The sequence below is a fragment of the Rhinatrema bivittatum genome, chromosome 1 (genome assembly GCF_901001135.1).
Source record: "Rhinatrema bivittatum chromosome 1, aRhiBiv1.1, whole genome shotgun sequence".
In the NCBI taxonomy this organism is placed as follows: domain Eukaryota; kingdom Metazoa; phylum Chordata; class Amphibia; order Gymnophiona; family Rhinatrematidae; genus Rhinatrema; species Rhinatrema bivittatum.
In genome coordinates this window covers 818384601-818406588 of record NC_042615.1, presented here as the reverse complement: position 1 = coordinate 818406588, position 21988 = coordinate 818384601, and the positions used below count along the sequence as shown (strand labels likewise).

Sequence of the window (21988 nt, the reverse complement as noted above, 5' to 3'; positions counted from 1 at the left end):
AAGCAGGATATAAAGTTGAATATCATCAGCATAACAAAAAAATTGGATCTTAAACTTCTTTGTGATATTTTTGAAAGGTCTTACATATATGTTAAGAAATAAGGGAGATAAAATAAAGCCCTAAGGAATTCCACGAGACCATGGGAAAGAACACAGAATTTCTAAGAAGTCCTTTCCTGTCTGCATCGGAAAAGAGCCAAATCAACAACACTAAATCTGCCAACCCTAATTCTTTCAAATGTCGATCACAATAGCAGATTCTGCCATTTTAAAGGCTGAAAATAGATCAAATAAGATTATCAGAGGGTTTTGACCTTTTTCAGCATTGCATCTTAAGTCTTCCATTAACACTGTCAAAACAGAGGAAATGTGAAGAACTCTTCTTATCAACTGATTACTATGTTAAAGTGAGGGGAAGCCATCTGCTAAAGGAAGTTTTCCATTTTTATATCAGTTAAAAGTAACATAATAACATTTATTAATTTTGCTATTCAATAAAGAGCAGTGCAAATTAATGTCAAGTGTCATTAATCACCGTATAAACCTAGTGTTCAGCTGTAAAGATCACATTTAGCATGGTCCTGGAAGTGAATCATGTTTTTCTATTCTGAGACTTCCTACTGTGACTATGCAAGTCAAAATAATCTTAAACAGGTGTAACTATATACAGTGTATGCTGACACATCAGATGTCAAATCCTGTTTTCCTGTTACAGACTCTACTTTTTCTCAGGTCCCCGGAGAGAATAATAGGGGGAGGGGGAACTTTATTTTAAGTCTGCTTGCTTGCCTGTGAACCAGAATCACTTTCCAAGATCTGTATCAGATGATATAGAATAGGCAGGAGAGCCCTTTTTTATGATAGAATATGCTTCTGTGGAAAAACATGATTACGATATGGGCCCAATTATAAAAGTTACTTTGTGGGGAATTGCATAAACTCTATAAAGGTATTTTACTGGGAACTAGGTGATTCTAAAGCTATTCTGTTGTATGTGTGCACCAGGTGCAGAGAAACTGTGGCCCTCAGGGAACAAATATGATCCCTGGAGGCCAGAATTGCAGATCTGGAGGAGCTTAGAGAGACAGAAAAGAATATCAGTGAGGGCCTAACAAGAACATTGTAGAACAGTCCCATTTCTACTCTGGCAGTCCTAGTGCAGCCACAGAGGAGCAAGGTTTCAGAATAGGAGAGTATCAACGCTGAAAAGGTCTACCTGTGCAAGTGATGCATTATCCTTTCATTCCAAGGATGTTTCCTGTGGGAGGAGCTCAGGTGGTTAAGAGTAGACTGCGGTGGTCATTAATGATTCTATATCAGGAGCATAGGTGGTTGGATAGCTGATGGTCATGAAGATTGCATGGTGATGTGCCTATCTGGTGTGAGGGTAGAAAATCTATCACAACACATAGACAATTTTATAAAGTGCTGGGGAGGAGTATGCCACTGTGGTACATATTGGTCCTAGCTTCATTAGGAAGAACAACAGAGAGGTTCTGAAAGGAAATTGAAATCCAGAAACTCAAGAGTAGCATTATCCCAGGACAAGCAGGATGGTAGAGCTCACATATGGGTGACATGTGGGATGGAGCCCTATCACGGAAACATTTCTGTCAAAGTTTCTAGAAACTTTTGACTGGCACACTGAGCCTACTGAGCATGCCCAGCATGCCATGATCCCTCGAGCCACAGGGATCTCCCTTCAGTCTCTTTTTTTCTGCGCTGCAGTTTGCCTCGCAGTTAGGAGCTCTGTGTGAATCCTCACACAATTTTCCTCACAGAAAAAAAATATTAAAAATTCCTCAGAAAAATATCCCCTCATAGGGGTCTCCCATCTATATATATTTTTCTTTGATTCGGTGAGTAAAATAATCATTTTTTGCGGTCAATACTGCTTTCACCATTCCTCGGTGTCCGCAGGCCGTCGACGGTTTTTGGACCTCGACCTTTGCTATTATGGCAACAGGTTTTAGAAAATGCCCGGAGTGCCCTCGCACTATGTCGATAACCGACCCTCATGTCGTTTGTGTCCTATGCCTTGGCTCTGCACACGACATCTCTACTTGTCCTACTTGACACCGAAAGGTAGGCGGGCTCACCTAGAAAAGATGGAAACCTTGTTTAAACTTCAGTGGATTCCATCGACATCTACACAATCATCACTGGCAGGGTTATCGAAAAAAATCATCATAAAAACCCATCGGGAACATGAAGGTAGTGGTGACCACCCGTCACCAACTCCATCGAAGTCATCGACAAACTCTACCTCAGCGCTGGGGAAAGACTGGGCCGAGCACTGTGAAAAACACCGGCACGGACAGAATCCATGCCCGGTGCCAGCACCGACACCGCAGTGGCTTCAATGGCCATCGAACTGCTTGCAAAGAGGTCATGGATAGAGGAGCGGAGTATGCCCTCTACACCGGAACATCCAAGGCGATCCCCACCGATATTGGTGCCGGGTACTGTGCCCCCACAGGGACCTGTGGAGGAGCCAGTTCAGCCTAGCCTGCCACCCACTGTAGCTGCTCTGTCCTCATCAGCTCACAGGGAGGAACTGGACGGTTTTATCCACCAGGCAGTCATCGATGCCCTCTGTGAACTACAGCCACCGGTGCCGGCCCCCATACCAGCACCGCCACCGGAGCCATCGATGTTCGCACCTTTGCTTACCAGGCTGGATACACTGATTGGTGCCCTACCGACACAACCTGATCCACTGATTCCGAAGCAAGCTGTGCAGCCTCCGAAGGACCTGACTTCCTTCCTCATCCAGGGCCTCAACCAGTGACCTTCTCAGATACCTGGGAAGATATGGACACTGTCTCTTCTACAGAAGATATTTTGTCAGAATCCTCTCCTCCAGAGGAAAGGAGGAACTCTCCACCTGAAGACCTCGCCTTTGCAAATTTCGTAAGGGAAATGTCAGAAACAATCCTTTCGATCTAATTACAGAGGAGAATACAAGGCACAAGACATTGGAGATACTTCAATTTGTTGATGCTCCAAAGGAAGTCGTGGCTATTCTGGTACACAAAGTACTGGTAGACCTGCAGCATTGACTTTGGGAACATCCCTGCACTGTTCCTCCAGTGAACGGAAGAACAGATGCAATCTACCTAGTTCAGCACATACCCGGTTTAGAGAAGCCACAACTGCCACATCAGTCAGTGGTTGTGGAGTCAGCACAAAAGAAATCAAGGAGACTTCGTCCACATTCATCAACACCTCCTGACAAGGATCAAAAGTTCATGGACGTTTTAGGACGTTTTAGGATGTTTCAGGGCTCAATGCTGCTGTCAAGAATTGCCTCCTACCAACTCTACATGATGCAGTACCAAAGGAACCTTTGGAAACCGGTTCAGGAAGTAGCAGAAACTCTTCCTCAACAACACCAGGACACTCTCAATGCCATTGTACATATGGGCCTTGAAGCTGGAAAGCATAAAGTCTGTGCGGCTTTCGATTCCTTTGAAATAGCCTCTCATATGTCGGCAATGGGAATCAGTGCCAGGAGATGGGCATGGTTAAAAGCCTCAGACCTCAGACCTGAAATCCAGGACAAACTGACTGACTTACCTTGCACCGGTGAAAATTTATTTGGTGATAAAATACAAGGTGCAGTGGCTCAATTGAAAGACCACAATGAAACCCTGCATCAACTATCTATGATCACTACAGAGGTCCCTTCTTCTGCCAGAAGATCATCTAGGAAAGACACTAAAAAGCCATTTTAACGCCCATGCAGGTATTACCCACCTGCTCCTCATGGCCGAACAACTAGGCCATCTCAGAGAAGACATCCTCAGCAGCCTAAACCATCCAGACCTCAGCCTCCTCCACAAACAGGCCAAGCATCTGGGTTGTGAAGGAATTCCAGAGAACCGCAGCCCCTTCACCAATCCAAATCTAAATTTACCAGTGGGAGGTCAAGTTCATTACTTTTCAACCAATTGAGTCAACATCACCACAGACCAATGGGTTATTTCTATTATAACCCAGGATTACCGCCTAAACTTTTTCACGGTACCCAAGGATTCACTGCCCAACCCACTCTTCTAGAGTCAGAATTGTCCACCCTTCTGGGTGCCAGGGCCATGGAACCTGTTCCCCGACCTCAGCAGGGCAGAGGATTCTACTCCTGCTATTTCCTCATTCCAAAGAAAACAGGAGGCCTCCGCCCCATCTTAGACCTCTGCAATCTCAACAAATTTCTACGAAGAGAAAAATTCAGGATGGTGTTCTTAGGCACCATGGTTCCCCTTCTACAAACAGGAGATTGGCTCTGTTCTCTGGATCTTCAGGACACTTATGCTCACAATCCAATCTTCTCACCTCACCACAAGTACCTGCATTTCCTAGTGGGACATCAACACTTTCAGTACCGGGTCCTGCCCTTTGGACTTGCCTCAGCACCCCGTGTATTTACAAAGTGCTTGGCAGTGGCATTGGCCCATCTATGCAGGAAAAGCATTCAAATCTTTCCTTACCTAGACAACTGGCTCATCAAGAGCCAATCCAAGCAAGGAGCTCTCGACGCTCTCAAGCTCACTATCAATCTCTTTCACTCCTTGGGATTTCTCATCAACTACCAAAAATCCCACCTGATTCCATCTCGCCTCCTGCATTTCATCAGAGCAGATTTGGACACTACATGCAAAGGCCTTCCTGCCCAACGACTGTGCAGACACACTCTCCAGACTAGCTATATCTCTGCGCACAAAGAAAAGAGCCTCAACACATCAATTCTTAACGCTGCTGAGCCATATGGCTTCAACGGTCCACGTCTCTCCTATGGCCAGGTTGGCCATGAGAATAACACAATGGGCTTTGAAATCTCAGTGGCTCCAAGCCATTCAACCACTGTTGTCTCAGATTCATATAACCCACCAGTTAAGTTTATCTCTTCTCTGGTGGACGAACAAAAACAACTTGCTAACAGGTCTACCATTCCAGCAACCAGTTACACAAGTCACTTTAACCACAGATGCATCTCCTTAGGTTGGGAGCATATGTGAACAATCTTCAAACTCAAGGTACTTGGACAAAGCTCGAAGCAACATTTCAGATAAACTTTTAGAGCTTCGAGCTATACGTTATGCTCTCTATGCATTCAAGGACCGCCTTTCACACAAGACTGTTCTCATACAAACAGACAACACAGTTGCAATATGGTACCTGAACAATCAGGGAGGCACGGGCTCTTATCTCCTATGCCAAGAAGCCACGCAGATCTGGGGCTGGGCCCTAAAGCATTCCATGTTTCTTCGGGCCACTTACCTGGCAGGCATACAGAATGTGATAGCAGATCGCCTCAGCCGACAGTTCTATCCCCATGAGTGGTCCCTGGATCCTGTTGTAATGAACAGAATCTTTCAATGCTAGGGTCAACCAACAATAGACCTCTTTGCGTCCCAACTGAATTACAAGTGGACAGATTTTGCTCCCTGTACAACCAGCAAAACAGGTTAGCCATGGACGCCTTTGCTCGCCCCTGTAACTCAGGCCTCCTATACGCTTATCCCCCAATACCGCTGATAGCCAAAACTCTCGTAAAGCTGCAACAGGACAAAGGGTAAATGATACTCATAGCCCCATATTGGCCTCGACAAGTGTGGTTTCCCATAATTCTTGACCTCTCGATCAGAGAACTAATTCGCCTCGGCACAGCGCCCACTCTCATAACTCAGAACCAAGGCAAGGGTCAACCAACAATAGACCTCTTTGCGTCCCAACTGAATTACAAGTGGACAGATTTTGCTCCCTGTACAACCAGCGAAACAGGTTAGCCATGGACGCCTTTGCTCGCCCCTGTAACTCAGGCCTCCTATACGCTTATCCCCCAATACCGCTGATAGCCAAAACTCTCGTAAAGCTGCAACAGGACGGTATCCGTGCCATGGGCCGGCCCCTGTCACATTGTAGGAGCACTGGATGGCCCGCACCATTTTTAAAGATGCCGCCAGCCATCCAGTGCTCCCTCCATGTGACAGGGGCCGGCCCATGGCACGGATACCCTGACACATGGTAAGGGCAAAGGGCCATCGGTGCCATTTTGATTAGTGGCAGCCGACGGCCCGAGAGCGGGAGATCGCTCCCGGGACCCCCACTGAACCACCAGATACCTGTAAAAAGTTTTTGGGGGGTGTAGGGAGGGTCGGGGAAGCTAAGGGATTAGTTTTAAAGGGTCAGGGTGGGTTTAGGGGTTATTTTTGTCTGCCGTTTTTCATGCCCTCCCCCAAAACGATAAGAGAACCCCCACGAACAATTTCGTGGGGTTTTCCTATCGTTTTGGGAGAGCCCCCGATTTCTGACGATTTTGAAAATATCGTACGATATTTTCAATCGAAGCCCGATTAACATCCCTATTAATGACCTTTACCCACATTAAGTGACTTTTGAAAATTGCTAAATTATTTGCCATCAAATTATCCATAGGATTTATTCACATTAAGTGCATTTAATGTGGGTAAATGGCTTTTGGAAATGCTACGAAAATGTTATATTTATATGCATAATTCCTTTGAAAATTCATCTGATAATAGACATCATGGAAACCTGTTGGAAAGATGACATCAAGTGGGATACAACATTCTCACAGGACAAGCAGGATGGTAGTCCTCACATATGGGTGACATCATAGGATGGAGCCCAATCATGGAACACTTTTGTCAAAGTTTGTAGAACTTTGACTGGCACCTACTGGGCATGCCCAGAGTGGCACTAAACCTGCAGCCAGCAGGGGTCCCCCTTCAGTCTTCTTTTTTCCGCCAGCAGCAGCCACGCGGGTTAAGGAGCTCCACAGAGATTCCTGACAGGAATTTTCCTCACGGAATTACTAAAAACTTTCATACCCCACAGGGGTCCCTCCTTCGAATTTTTGACTCCGTGGTACTCTGGTAAGTTTTTACCTGTTTTCGGTCGATTCCCGTCGAGTTTGGCCCTTGTGGCCTACTGGCCATCGACAGTACCGCAGCTCAATTTTTTCAGAGGCCATGGCATCGGGGTTCCATCGGTGCCCGGACTGTACTCGCACCATGTCCATAACAGACCCTCATAAAGTCTGTGTAATGTGTCTTGGGTGCGAACATGATGTCTTGACCTGCACCAAATGTGCCTTAATGACACCTAAACATCTCAAGGCCAGAATGGAGAAGATGGAACTTCTCTTCTGTTCTCAAACCCCGACGCTGTCCGAATTGGCACTGTCCACTTCGCGCCAGTATCGGCCACCGGCCAGTGACCGCCCGGCGTTGACGACTTCTTGGCCTTTGACTACCTCTACCCCCTCAGGACAGGGGGGATTGTAGAGAGAAACATCAGCATCGACACCGGAAGTCTCGGACCATCGAGGAAGGAAAGTCATCGACCTCGCCATCGTCTGAGCCGTCATCGAAGAAACCCCGTCCAGAAAAGGCACTGACCCTTTCTGCAACCATGTCACCGAGGCAACCCTCACCCAGATGGGTATCGGGAGCCACGACTCCGCCTTTAATGGTGATCCCTCCGGCTATGCCTCTGCCGCCTTCTTCCCTTCTGGGGTTGCTTGCTCCAGGTCTCAGTGAAGAACTAGACCAGATGGTTCAGGAGGCCATCGATAAAGCAAAGCACAAACGCCAAGGTCCCCCGGCGTCGAAATCGGTGCCGGTCGCGGAACCGACCATCGATCCCATTCCGGCAGCATTGGCATCACTGCTCTCAAAGATGGAAGCGCTTCTAGCCGCTTTTCCACTGATGGATCCTGGGTCACCAATGCCTCCGGTGCCTTCCCCGCTTACTCTATCATCAGGAGAAGAAACACCGTTCCGCATTCCGCCATCAGGTGTCCTGCTGATGCCACTTACATCCGGCCCTGCCCTCAAGGGGCTTGTTTGTCAGTATTGAGAGCTATCTGATTACACTATCAATTATTTTAAATCTGATAGGCAAATTCCTTGAGTAATGTCTTCTTTTAAAATTGCCAGGGCGTCCCTTCCCACAAAGACTTTTTTTCTGGTAATTATACTCCCACAATTGCTTGCATGAAATCTGAGGTTGCACAATTGGAGGACCTGACTATTTCTTGGGACGGCAGGATGAAATTGGTTAAAATGAATATCCTCCCCCAGTTGCTTTACCTTTTCATCACCTGCCCTGTAATGTTCCCGCAGCTGTAATTGAAGACCTGCATTGAATTATTGCTAAATTTGTCTGTCAGCACAAACAATCTAGAATTAAACTGAATACTCTACAGCAGCCTAAAAATCAGGCTGGCATGGCTCTTCCAAATCTTCGTTATTACTACTGGGCGTCCAGACTATTGTGTTTAAAATCTTGGTTTAAGACAAGAGCAGATATTGCCTGGGTGTCCTATGAATGGGAATTGGTGGGGGGCATGAGTCTTCACTCTTTCATATGCCTCCCCCCAACTCAATCTATATGCCATCACAGTCCTATTATGGCTCACACTGTGGGGTATGGTGTGCTGGCTTATGGATGAAAAATTATCACATCTGTCTCCTATTTTTTGATATCCTGGTATCTCTGGACTTACCTTCTCCAGGGGACTTCAGGTTTGGGAGAGAAAACGTCTGGTGATTATAGCACAATTATGGGATGACTCTGGGCTTAAATCCATTGTGGACTTGACAATCTGGAAGACAAATTACAGATATCATATTTTCAATTGCATGATGGTTTGGAGCATTTGGTTAATATTTCCACATCCCTCACTCACTAAATCACATAGAGTCATTTTTTGAGGACCTTGAAGCAAAGTCTCGAGGTATTTCTTCTCTCTGTTGGAGAATACTGCTTGCTAGGTATGGTTCAAGTACAGATACTCATTTAATTAACAAATGAAATGAGGATTTAAATCTTGCACTCACTGATAGGGATTGGAAACGTTTATTAGTATTAAGAGAGGTGAACTGATGATCAGGTTGCTGCATAGGACAAACCAAGCTTCCCGTTATTTTGATGATATTTATACAGGAGTGAGCCCCAGATGTTGGGGGGGTGGGGGGATTGGGCACATATCTGCATATGTGATGGGACTATCCACGGGTTAATCAATTTTGGGAGGCTGTAAACCCAAAAACGTCTGACATTCTTGAATGTCCTTTTCATCTATCACGGGTGTTGGGACTGTTGGGTAAATGGACAGGCTCGGGGGTCCCTGTTAAGTACAGGGCCCTGGTGTCACAGATGCTTTTAGTGGCCCAGTTTACAATAGCTACTACATGGAAATCCAACCCCAGTAATGTTGGCTGGAGGGCCCAAACCAGAGGCATAGCTGATGATATATGGGAATATTTTTGGAAAGTTTATGATATACCTGTAGTTTTATGAATTGTGTGTATTCTTCAGGTATTGCCCCTATAACTGTATTATTTTACACTGTATTTGTATATGTCCAGAACTCAGCTGAGTTAATTTTTGTACACTGATATGCTAGTATGTGTTTAGCTAAATACAGAAGTTTAAAAAAAATAGGTATGTTGAAGATATAACTCACTTGGAAACAACAGTTTGTATAACACAGGATATATATTTTTGAATAAATAAAATATAATTTGAGCTTTGTCTTCCTTATGAAATTTAAAATAGTCTATAATAGTATGGTAAAACTACCTCTGATTACCTGTTTAGGATCACATGGTGAGAGAAGAAACCAGAAGTCTTACTCCAAAGCAGTGTGCTGTAATGGACTTAGCTCTGGATACTATAAAAGTAAGTAGCTTGAGCAAACCTTGCTATGGAGAAAGAATACTCTATGGAACAATAGTTTAAAGCCAAATAAAGTAAAGTAGGTACAGTGCAATTGGTATTATCAAATAGCTGATTTTTAATTGGCTGAGAATAATCATTTGACAAAATGTCCATTTATCTGAAAATCAATAATATTGAAGTCCTGATCAGTTTTACCAAATAGTATGGTGACTTAAATAATTGAATATTTTTTGGCTCCCATTCACTTAGCACATGAGTCGGAAAGTTTCAGCATTAGACAGAAGGGGCCTGGGAAAACACTGCAATGCCAGCATTAAAAGGAGGGACTCGCATAATGTTGTACTGCCCTGGGAAAAGGCTGCAGTGCCAGTGTTAGAAAGAAGGGCCTCTCACAGCTCTGTACCTCCCATATTGCAGTACCATCCTGGGGACTGCAGTGTTATTAAATTTGTGCAAGTTAACCAAAGCTGACTAATGACCCTGTATATTCCCGTGTCACAATCTTATTTTTGTATTTTGTACTTTAGCAATATTTCCATGCTGGTGGAAATGGGCTAAAGAAAACTTTCCTGGAAAAGAGTCCAGACCTGCAGTCACTACGTTATGCACTGTCCCTCTATACTCAGACCACAGACACGCTTATCAAGACCTTTGTACAGACACAGACAGCTCAAGGTGAGTCTTTGCTTTAGTAGGTGGGCTCATGCCTGTGCTTGGGTGCAATACAGCAGCATAAAATCCTGGACCTGCTTGGCCTGGACGTTATTACTATGACAGAGACACAGTGCAGTGAGAATCATGACTAAGCTGTAGCCATACCAGAAAGGAAAGAGGTGGCAGAAACTCCATCACTGGGAGATTTTTAGAGCAAATGGGATCGTTTTGCTACTGCTTGGAGGCAAGAAAATGAACTTGAAGATTTGAAATTTTGTAGTCATATTATTGAATGATTCTTTGTTCATTGTTACTTTTACAGTATAGAAATTATTTATTTTATTTAAAACATTTATAATCTGCACAATCCAAGGATCTACGCAGCATACAAGAAAACATACACCGTTACATTAGACAAGTTACAATACAGCAACAAACCTGTATCTACCCATGCAATAAATAGGGATGTGCAGACCACAGCATTTCATTTTGGTTCATTCATTCTTTTCGTTGGTACCTATATTTGTTTCATTAGTTTCAAAATGAAAAAAAAAATTCATTTATTCCTTTCATTAGTTTCATTTGTTTTCCATTAAGACATATGGGAGAATTATTACAGTCTATACTAGGCTCTAGAATAGTGAATTTTAAATCAATTGTAAAGAAACTTGGGAGAAGAAATCATCAACAAGGGGGAAAGGGTCGCATGCTACTTTAGAAAATGGCAAAGTGGCATAAAAAAGTAGCATAAAATAGCCTAAGGCTATGCAAAGGGGTATGAGGATTACAGGATTGGCAGGAGTTCTCTAATGCAATATAAGTGAAGCAAAGCAGTAAGAAGAGGAAGAATACCTTAAGGTTTAGAAAGAGGATGGCTGCCCTGCAATAGTGTCATGAACAGTTGAATGCAGCAGGAGAGGCAAAGTGGCACCAAAAGTGGCATCAGGAACCTAAGGCAACATGAAGGAGGAATGAAGCAGAAAATGTAGCAGAAAAAATCCCAAGATACAGATAAAGGGACCAACCATCAGAAAGAATGGTTTCAAGGTAAAGAATTCAAAAACATGGGGAAGTGCAGAGCAGCACCCCAGATTGGCAAGATGTCCTCAAAAGTGTAAGAGCTGGAGTATGCCATGAAGATACAGGCAGAAAAAAATTAATAATTTAAAGGTGTAAAATCTGTGCATGGCAGCAAGGCTGAGCGGCACAAGGATCTTGAAGGTGTAGGATGAGGGGCATAGCATTAAGGTAGATGGGATAGGAGATACCAGTCATTCTATTGGAGCACGGAGACAACCATAGAGAGGACGGATGACTCTTCCTGTCAAAATATGGCTGCACCGGGATGATTCACCAGTCCAATAGGATATGTTTGTGTCACGGAGTAAGCCACACACATCATACCTAGGTAGTAGGTAGGTACCCAAATACACACTACAGAGGAACTGCTAGTGGGCCATGAAATCAGTAATGGTTCATGAAGCGGTGCCTCAGGTTTCCAAAAGAATAGATAGCCATGGCTAGAGCATGAAATGGCAAAAAGGTGAATATCATAGATAACGAATGGTCTTAAAATCCTGAGGAGTGTTTCAGTAAGTTTGTAATGCAATCTATGGCTAGGGCCTCAGTGGTAATGATTTGAACATGGCATGCGTAGCTGTAAGTGACAGGCTTCAGTGGTCAAGGTTAGAAAATTGCATATGATAGGTGTGACAGGCCTCATTGTTAATGTTTGGAACATGGCATGCCATATCTGTAATGGACAGACCTCATTGGTAATGGTTGGAACATGGTATGCCATATCTGTAAGTGACAGGCTTCATTGGTAATGGTTGGAACATGATATGCCATAGCTGTAAGTGACAGGCTTCATTGGTAATGGTTGGAACATGGTATGCCATATCTGTAAGTGACAGGCTTCATTGGTAATGGTTGGAACATGGTATGGCATAGCTGTAAGTGACAGGCTTCATTGGTAATGGTTGGAACATGGTATGCCATATCTGTAAGTGACAGGCTTCATTGGTAATGGTTGGAACATGGTATGCCATATCTGTAAGTGACAGGCTTCATTGGTAATGGTTGGAACATGGTATGCCATATCTGTAAGTGACAGGCTTCATTGGTAATGGTTGGAACATGGTATACCATATCTGTAAGTGACAGGCTTCATTGGTAATGGTTGGAACATGGTATGCCATATCTGTAAGTGACAGGCTTCATTGGTAATGGTTGGAACATGGTATGCCATATCTGTAAGTGACAGGCTTCATTAGTAATGGTTGGAACATGGTATGCCATATCTGTAAGTGACAGGCTTCATTGGTAATGGTTGGAACATGGTATGCCATATCTGTAAGTGACAGGCTTCATTGGTAATGGTTGGAACATGGTATGCCATATCTGTAAGTGACAGGCTTCATTGGTAATGGTTGGAACATGGTATGGCATAGCTGTAAGTGACAGGCTTCATTGGTAATGGTTGGAACATGGTATGCCATATCTGTAAGTGACAGGCTTCATTAGTAATGGTTGGAACATGGTATGCCATATCTGTAAGTGACAGGCTTCATTGGTAATGGTTGGAACATGGTATGCCATATCTGTAAGTGACAGGCTTCATTAGTAATGGTTGGAACATGGTATGGCGTAGCTGTAAGTGACAGGCTTCATTGGTAGTGGTTGGAACATGGTATGCCATATCTGTAAGTGACAGGCTTCATTGGTAGTGGTTGGAACATGGTATGCCATATCTGTAAGTGACAGGCTTCATTGGTAATGGTTGGAACTGTAAAAAGACTGACCCCCCCCCTGACTAATTAACCCAATAAATACCAACTCTAAAAGGGTTATAAAAGTAGAGGTTTATTTATGGAGAAAGGCGGGGTTCCTCCAGGAGCAGAAGCAACACAAAACAAGTGGTATATCTGAGCCTGCTGCTCAAAGATCTGACGTGTGTGCTCAGCAATTTAAGGGCTTCGTCCAACCAATTAACAGATGTCTCCAAAAGCCTGCCCATTACCTTATAGCCAATCAATAAATTTTAGCATGTGTGCATGCTCTTACTATGGGCAGGAGCCTCTTGTTATCATTAGCAGAGAATAAGACCAAGTTAACTTTCGTTCCTCCATAAATAAACCTCTACTTTTATAACCCTTTTATAGTTGGTATTTATAGGGTTAATTAGCAGGGGGGGTCAGCCTTTTTACATCACATGGTATGGCATAGCTGTAAGTGGCAGGCTTCATTGGTAATGGTTGGAACATGGTATGGCATAGCTGTAAGTGACAGGTCTCAGTGGTAATGGTTGGAACATGGTATGGTATAGCTGTAAGTGACTGGCCTCAGTGGTGAGCGTTTGAAAATGGCATGTCGTAGTTGTGACAGGCCTCAATGGTTAGGGTTGGAGTAAGCCACGCTGATAAAGGATAAGTTATTCTTAAGGTTTTTGTACAAGAGGCAGAGGATCTCAGTGGAGTCAATGCCAAGAAGTGCAAAGTCATGCATATGGGGAGTGGAAATCCGAATGAACTGTATTCGATGGGGGGGGAAAGGCTGATGTGCACGGAGCAGGAGAGAGACCTTGGGGTGATAGTGTCTAATGATATGAAGTCTGCGAAACAATGCGACAAGGCGATAGCAAAAGCCAGAAGAATGCTGGGATGCATAGAGAGAGGTATATCAAGTAAGAAAAGGGAAGTGATTATCCCCTTGTACAGATCCTTGGTGAGGCCAGACCTGGAGTACTGTGTTCAGTTCTGGAGACCGAATCTACAAAGAGACAAGGACAACATGGAAGAGGTACAGAGAAGGGCGACCAGGAAGGTGGAGGGTCTTCATAGGATGACATACGAGGAGAGATTGAAGAATCTAAATATGTACTCCCTGAAGGAAAGGAGGAGCAGGGGTGATATGATTCAGACTTTCAGATACTTGAAAAACTTTAATGATCCAAAGACAATGACAAACTTTTTCCGTCAGAAAAAAATCAGCAGAACCAGAGGTCACGAGCTGAGGCTCCAGGGAAGAAGACTAAGAACCAATGTCAGGAAGTATTTCTTCACGGAAAGGGTGGTGGATGACTGGAATGCCCTTCCAGAGGAAGTGGTGAAGTCCAAAACTGTGAAGGACTTCAAAGGGGCGTGGGATAAACACTGTGGATCCATCAGGTCTAGAGGGCGTGAATAAAGTGGAGGCATTCAAACACTGCACGGAGCGGCAGTAGCCACAGAGGCATTCAAACACTGCACAGAGCAGCAGTAGCCACAGAGGCATTCACGGAGCGGGATGCCAGTGGCCAATAGTTGGTGTTCCACCTTCACGGAGCGGAAGGATGGAGGGCTGCTATTTCCAAAAAAACTAAATAAATAAAACAAAACAAAAAAATAAAAACAGGGGTGGGTAAGAGTATGGGGCAAGGGGGTGGTGGCCTGCTTGTTACAGCGGTTGCTACCCTAATTGAGCTGGATGTCACTTGGATGCAGATACAGAGCTGCTCTCTAAATTGGGTGGAGGGGAATTAGGGCTGGAGGGTACTGGAAGCCAATAGTCACAGGTGGGAGAGAGAAAAAGGGAAAAAAATGGATAAAGTGCGTAGCTTGCTGGGCAGACTGGATGGGCCGTTTGGTCTTCTTCTGCCATCATTTCTATGTTTCTATGTGCCCCAGTGGTGTTTACCAAACACCACCACTGAGGTATGATTCCACTGACCTCCCTGCTTGCTTCACCTCAATACCTCTTCGCAGCGAAGCAGGCAAGGGAAGACAGTGGAGTCATGCCTCAGTGGTGGCATTTGGGGAAAAGAGGCAGAGGAGCTCAATGGAGTCATGCCTCTAAGGTAGTGTTTGTTAAAAGGAGACAGAGGATCACAGCAGAGTCATGTCTTGGAGGTTGCATTTGTTAAAAGGAGGCAGAGGAACTCAATGGAGTCATGCCTCTGAGGTTACATTTGGGAAAAAGGAAGCAGAGGACTGCAGAGGAGTCATGACTCGGCTGCATTTTTGCAAAAAAAAGTAGAGAAGCACAAAGGAGTCATGCCTCGAAGGTTGCATTTGTGCAAAAAGAAGCAGAGGAGCTCAGTGGAGTCATGCCTCAAAGGTAGCTTTTGTTAAAAGGAGGCAGAGAAGCTCAGCGGAGTCATGCCTCGAAGGTTGCATTTGGGGAAAAGGAGGCAGAGGAGCGCAGCGGAGTCATGCCTCTAAGGTTGCATTTGGGGAAAAGGAGGCAGAGGAGCACAGCGGAGTCATTCCTCGAAGGTTGCATTTGGGGAAAAGGAGGCAGAGGAGCGCAGCAGAGTCATGCCTGGAAGGTTGCATTTAGGGGAAAGCAGGCAGAGGAGCGCAGCGGAGTCATGCCTGTAAGGTAGCATTTGGGGAAAAGGAGGCAGAGGAGCGTAGCGGAGTCATGCCTCGAAGGTTGCATTTGGGGAAAAGGAGGCAGAGGAGCGCAGCGGAGTCATGCCTCGAAGGTTGCATTTGGGGAAAAGGAGGCAGAGGAGCGCAGCGGAGTCATGCCTCGAAGGTTGCATTTGGGGAAAAGGAGGCAGAGGAGCACAGCGGAGTCATGCCTCGAAGGTTGCATTTGGGGAAAAGGAGGCAGAGGAGCGCAGCGGAGTCATGCCTCGAAGGTTGCATTTGGGGGAAAAGGAGGCAGAGGAGCGCAGCGGAGTCATGCCTCGAAGGTTGCATTTGGGGAAAAGGAGGCAGAGGAGCGCAGCGGAGTCATGCCTCTAAGGTTGCATTTGGGGAAAAGAAGGCAGAGGAGCGCAGCGGAGTCATGCCTCTAAGGTTGCATTTGGGGAAAAGGAGGCAGAGGAGCGCAGCAGAGTCATGCCTCGAAGGTTGCATTTGGGGAAAAGGAGGCAGAGGAGCGCAGCGGAGTCATGCCTCGAAGGTTGCATTTGGGGAAAAGAAGGCAGAGGAGCGCAGCGGAGTCATGCCTGTAAGGTAGCATTTGGGGAAAAGGAGGCAGAGGAGCACAGCGGAGTCATGCCTCGAAGGTTGTATTTGAGGAAAAGGAGGCAGGGGAGTCATGCCTCGAAGGTTGCATTTAGGGGAAAGCAGGCAGAGGAGCGCAGCAGAGTCATGCCTCGAAGGTTGAAATTGGGCAAAAAGAATCAGAGTAGCTGAGATGAGTCATGCCTCGAAGGTTGCATTTGGGAAAAAGGAGGCAGAGGAGCGCAGCGGAGTCATGCCTCGAAGGTAGCATTTGGGGAAAAGGAGTCATGCCTCGAAGGTTGCATTTGGGGAAAAGGAGGCAGAGGAGTTATGCCTCTAAGGTAGCATTTGGGGAAAAGGAGGCAGAGGAGCGCAGCGGAGTCATGCCTCAAAGGTTGTATTTGGGGAAAAGGAGGCAGAGGAGTGCAGCGGAGTCATGCCATGAGGAGCTGTCCAAGTTTCTCAAAGAAGTTGCCAAACAAGTGGAACCTTAAGCAGTGGGTGAGCCGGAATAGGGGCTACCAAGGGAGATTCCAGAGCCTGGCTTACCGCTTCCAGCGCTGCTCTGTCCTGGCCATCCCCACTCTCTAATGCAGCTGCCCAGGCTAGAGTTGTCCTGAAGCAGTTTCTGTTCCAATTTTGTTTTTTTAATGAAGTTTGATGTACTTTTAAGATGTTTATTTATGAATCATAAAATTTGTTAGCTGTGTGCTGGGATCAGTTAAGCCAGAAACTCCCAAGTGCTGCTGTTGCTGAGGGAATTGAGCCTGCAGTGAGGCTCTGTCCTAGACAAGCAATGGCTAACTGTACTGCTTTTTAATATGTTTGTAGGTGGGGACCCCTAGGAAGGTTTTTTGCAATTGAGAGCAAGGCTTTTGGCTCCTAGTGCCACCTGGCTATTTCTTTCTTTCTTTCTTTCTGTGGTACTGGTCACCTCTCCTTTTTCAGGACTCTTAGTGCTTCCTGCTGTGGGAATGCTTCCTGAGTTTGGGCCTCTATGAGGTCAGCACAGATACAATATAGGGTTCACGTCAGCTAGCCTGCTTACCTCTATCTCCATCCGCTGGTCGGAGTGCATAACTCATTCATCTGGACTGGTATGAGTGGGCTCAAGGAAAATAAATTATCAGGTAAGACCTAATTTCTCCTTTCAAGACCACACAAATTCTTTCTTCAAATGTAGTATGTTAAACTCATGTACTAAAATATCTTTTTTTTGTTAGTCTAATAAATGTTAGCACATTCTTCAAAGGCTTTAGTTTTTTCCAAGACCAATACAGCTACTACTACTACTACTACTCTGGAAAAGGTATATTTATTTTATTTATTTATTTAGAGGTTTTTATATACCGCAGTACGTAAAATATACATCACCGCGCTTTACAATTAACAATAAATTAGCAACAAGGCTTTACAAATAACAGAACATATATATATATAGATCCTCTCAAGTGGAAAGAAAGTAAGTATCTTTGCTGCCTGGAAACAATGTATGGTGCATCTGCAGGAAGCAGAATGAGAGATAGGAAGAGACTGAGGAGACCTAACAAGATCAGATGTTCAATGTTCATGGGACTGATATAGCAACAGACCTTTTGCTTCATGTCTGTGTGGAATGACAGTGACATCTTGTGGTGTGTCAGAGGAACATCCTGTGTAAATGTTTTATGATTTGTATTTCTTTTTCTACAAAAGAACAATGGAACATATAGAGCACACATGTCAAAGCCTTTTACTCTGGTAAATGGGTATTAACCAAGGTAAAACCACCATCCTCAATGTGACTAAAAGTACACCCAGCTTTATTAAAAAAGAAGGCTCTGTGTGCGAATTTAGGTTGGGGAAAGAAAACAGCCTCGCTTATAGCTGGCACAAAGCTTTTATTGCTTGTAGTGTGCAGCTTCTCATTTTCAAAGAGAAGCCATGCAGGTTTCAGAACTGCTGCAATGCACATGGACTAAAATTGCCTGCAGACCTTTTATACATCACTGGCTATTGAAAATTGGTCTGCAACAGTGCAATGGCAGCATCTCTGCAATAATATGTTGCCAGTAATGCTGAGAGTGTATGCTATCAGCATTGCTAAGATAACAATACTGGACGCAGAAGCCCCCATTCCCCTCTACAGCTTGGCTTGCCCATGCCTTGTGACTATGACCAAAATACAGTTCTTTTCATTTGTGGCATGTTTATTGTCTCTGTGCTCACTCCTCTTATACCAGGCTCTGGCATCGATGATCCAGTTGGTGAAGTATCAGTACAGATCGATCTGTTCACACACCCAGGAACAGGTGAACACAAAGTCACAGTGAAAGGTACGCTGCTTTTGAAACCTAAAGAATCCACTGGAAACTGAGTGTTTAAATGGTTCATACAACAAAAGGGATATTTTTCAGATTTGACTTGAGACACTGGACTTCATTTAGCATTTTTATTACTAATACACAAAACTAAACAACAACAAACAAGTTGTAGATGATAGGATTCAGATAACTTTACTGACAAAGACTAGGGACATTCCATGAAGTTACTAGGTGATACATTTAAGACAAATAGAAAATATTTTTTTACTCAGTGAACAATTACACTTTGGAATTTGTTGCCAGACAATTTAGTGAAAACTGTTATGTAGCTGGGTCTAAAAAAGTTGTTTAGACAAGTTCCTGGAAGAAAAGTCCATAAATCATTGTTAAGGCAGACTTGGGGAACTCCACTACTTATCCCTGGAATAAGCAGCCTGGACTCTACCCCTTGGGATCCTGCCAGGTACTTGTGACCTGGATTGGCCACTGTTGGAAACAGGATACTGGGCTTGATGGACCCTCGGTCTGACCCAGTATGGCAAATCTTATGTTCTTATGACATGCCAATTTTACATGTTTTGCCAAAGTAATATACAAAATGATTAGAAGAAAAAGGGGAAGAAAAGAAAAATTACAAAATAATAGTAAAGCCCCAGGTTACAGAAAGCACACTTACGGGGATATGTCTCAGGTTTTGGTGCTGGTCCACATTATGCCTGCTCAAATTTCATTTTTGGCCTGGTGGAAACAGCTACTGTTTGCTCCAGGATTATATATCATTTTTCCTGCTCATTTTTTTTGGTAAGTCTTCAATTTTCTCTGTCAGCTTTGAGAAATGTGAATCTCTGATATCTTTGTATTTTGCATAGGACAGAAGGAAAATCATTTGTTTATATTTCTTTGGCGTTGCATTGTATAAAGAATGTGGCTTCTTGAGGTTTCCCATTCAGTTTCTATCTGTATATTTCTGTTTCTAGTCTGTGGTCACTTATTCTGTATTTGGTTACGTATTCTGTCTATATTTTTGCATTTGTGACCAAGCTGAGTTATTCTGCTAACATGTATTTTCTGTATAGGGATCACTCAACACACAGTAAGCTCTGGAATTTGTTGCCAGAGGATGTGGTTAGTGCAGTTAGTGGAGCTGGGTTTAAAAAAGATTTGGATAAGTTTTTGGAGGAGAAGTCCAAAACACAAAGTGAGCCCAAAACACAAATTGACTTTTCTGATAAGATATAAGAAATTTGCAAGGGTACTTAATGAAAAACAAAGCTCCCATGGCCAGAACCCTTGATTTTAACTGAAGGAAGGTCTTCCTACAAATTGGGTGGTCCTTAAAATATCAGGGAAGCACATACATTTTCTGGCCATAGTAAACTCTATCTTTATTCTGGCAAAATTTCTGAAAAACCATTTCCTTGTTTTGTTCTAAAGCAAAAGTTATAACTAAGGTTGCTTTAGAGGTAATAACATCTATAGATGACTCAAGGAAATCAGAGATGGAAGGACTTACGGGAGAAAGCAAGTCCACCACCACCCCACCTCATTAGCTATCACCCTTCTAAATGTAGGGAAATAAATTTTAGATTTACATGGAACTTTTACTTTCAGGAATTGACAAAATCTCAACCACATATTTTTTAAATTATTCACTAACAGATGACAGCCTAGTAAAGGGAAAATTAACGATTCAACTGATTTTCCATATTTTCAACTGGATATGTAAAATTAAATTATCCTTAACATAAGTTGTCTCTGCATGCTGCAAAGAAGCAACTTGGGAATTCACAGTCAGCATAGTGGGTTTTTAAATGAGTGTCCTGTTCACCCATTTTAATCTTAGTTTCTTCCATGATCTTACTTAACTGAAAGGTGGAATCTGACATAGTCTTTTCCATTTGGATGACAACTCGCCAGATATCTTACAGAGAGATATTTGATGCCTCCACAGATGTCTCAGGTAAATTAGTTGAAGACAATACTGATGGTAAGGGGGCTCTTAAATCCTGAGCAGGAGAACTCAAAGAGGAAGTTTTCAGAGGAAATAGAAGGTGTAGAGAGCATTTTGCTAGCAGAACATGGAAAGTTAATAGCCTCTTCGAGTCCCTTGCAGCCATCTTTATTTTCTGGGGAGCCAGTAGTAGGTGGCATTTCGGAGATTAGTAATATACCTTTTGAGACTCTCCTAGATTTTTAACTAATTTTTCCAATTCCTCTCCAAACAATAGTTTTCTCTTGAATGGTAGCTTACAAAGATGAACTATGAATGAGCAACCCAATAACATAACCTACTGATAGAGTTAAAGATCTCGATGATACCCTTATTAAATCATAAATGCCATCTGACAGATAAGCTGTCACTGATTCTATCCAAGCCATATGCTCTCCTTCTGAAAGCTGTTGTATCCAGCAAAGTAGAGCTCTTGCTATATAACTTATACCAATTGCCATTTGAATAGATAATGCTTTTCAAGAAAATACATGGTTTTAAACGAGTTCTCTCTTTCTATCCTGGGGTCCTCAAGGGCCGAACCTCCTTCCACTGGAATAGTAATTTTTCTGTCACAGCACACATTGACACATGATATCTGAAATAAAAACACACTTAGATTTCCAAGGTAAAGGATAGAGCTTATTGAAGACTTTTAAAGCCTGCTTCTGGTAGTCCCATTCTGAAAGGACCATATTCTCTATATTGGAATGAAGAAGAAATGCTGTAGGTGCTTTAAGAACATAAGAAATTGCCTTGCTGGGTCAGACCAAGGGTCCATCAAGCCCAGCATCCTGTTTCCAACAGAGGCCAAACCAGGCCACAAGAACCGGGCAATTACCCAAACACTACGTATTCCCTTTATTATTAGATCCCAGTCAGGAATCTTCTCAGTCTTGGTTTCTGAAAGTCTCAAGGCAGAATTTACCTGTGTGATTAATGCTGTAATCTCATATTTATGGAAAAGGCAGATTACGGTATATTACATAAGAACATAAGATCATGCCACTCAGGGTCAGACCAAGGGTCCATCAAGCCCAGCATCCTGTTTCCAACAGTGGCCAATCCAGGCCATAAGAACCTGGCAAGTACCCCAAAAACTAAGTCTATTCCATGTTACAGTTCCTAGTAATAGCAGTGGTTATCTAAGTCAACTTAATTAATAGCAGGTAATGGATTTCTCCACCAAGAACTTATCCAATCCTTTTTTAAACACAGCTATACTAACTGCACTAACCACATCTTCTGGCAACAAATTCCAGAGTTTAATTGTGCGTCGAGTGAAAAATAACTTTCTCCGAATAGTTTTAAATGTGCCACATGCTAACTTCATGGAGTGCCCCCTAGTCTTTCTATTATCCGAAAGAGTAAATAACCGATTCACATCTACCCGT

General features: G+C 43.8%; 1 protein-coding gene across 4 annotated transcripts in view; it reads left to right on the top strand.

The window, feature by feature from the left end:
- Nucleotides 1–21988, top strand: part of UNC13B (unc-13 homolog B) — a 1232326-nt gene that overhangs the window by 1193493 nt on the left and 16845 nt on the right. For all 4 annotated transcript variants that reach the window (XM_029581856.1, XM_029581857.1, XM_029581864.1 and 1 more), the window contains 3 exons: nucleotides 9631–9711; nucleotides 10239–10386; nucleotides 18524–18616. In XM_029581856.1, coding sequence (XP_029437716.1) covers nucleotides 9631–9711; nucleotides 10239–10386; nucleotides 18524–18616 — 322 coding nt within the window. The remainder of the gene's footprint in view (nucleotides 1–9630; nucleotides 9712–10238; nucleotides 10387–18523; nucleotides 18617–21988) is intronic.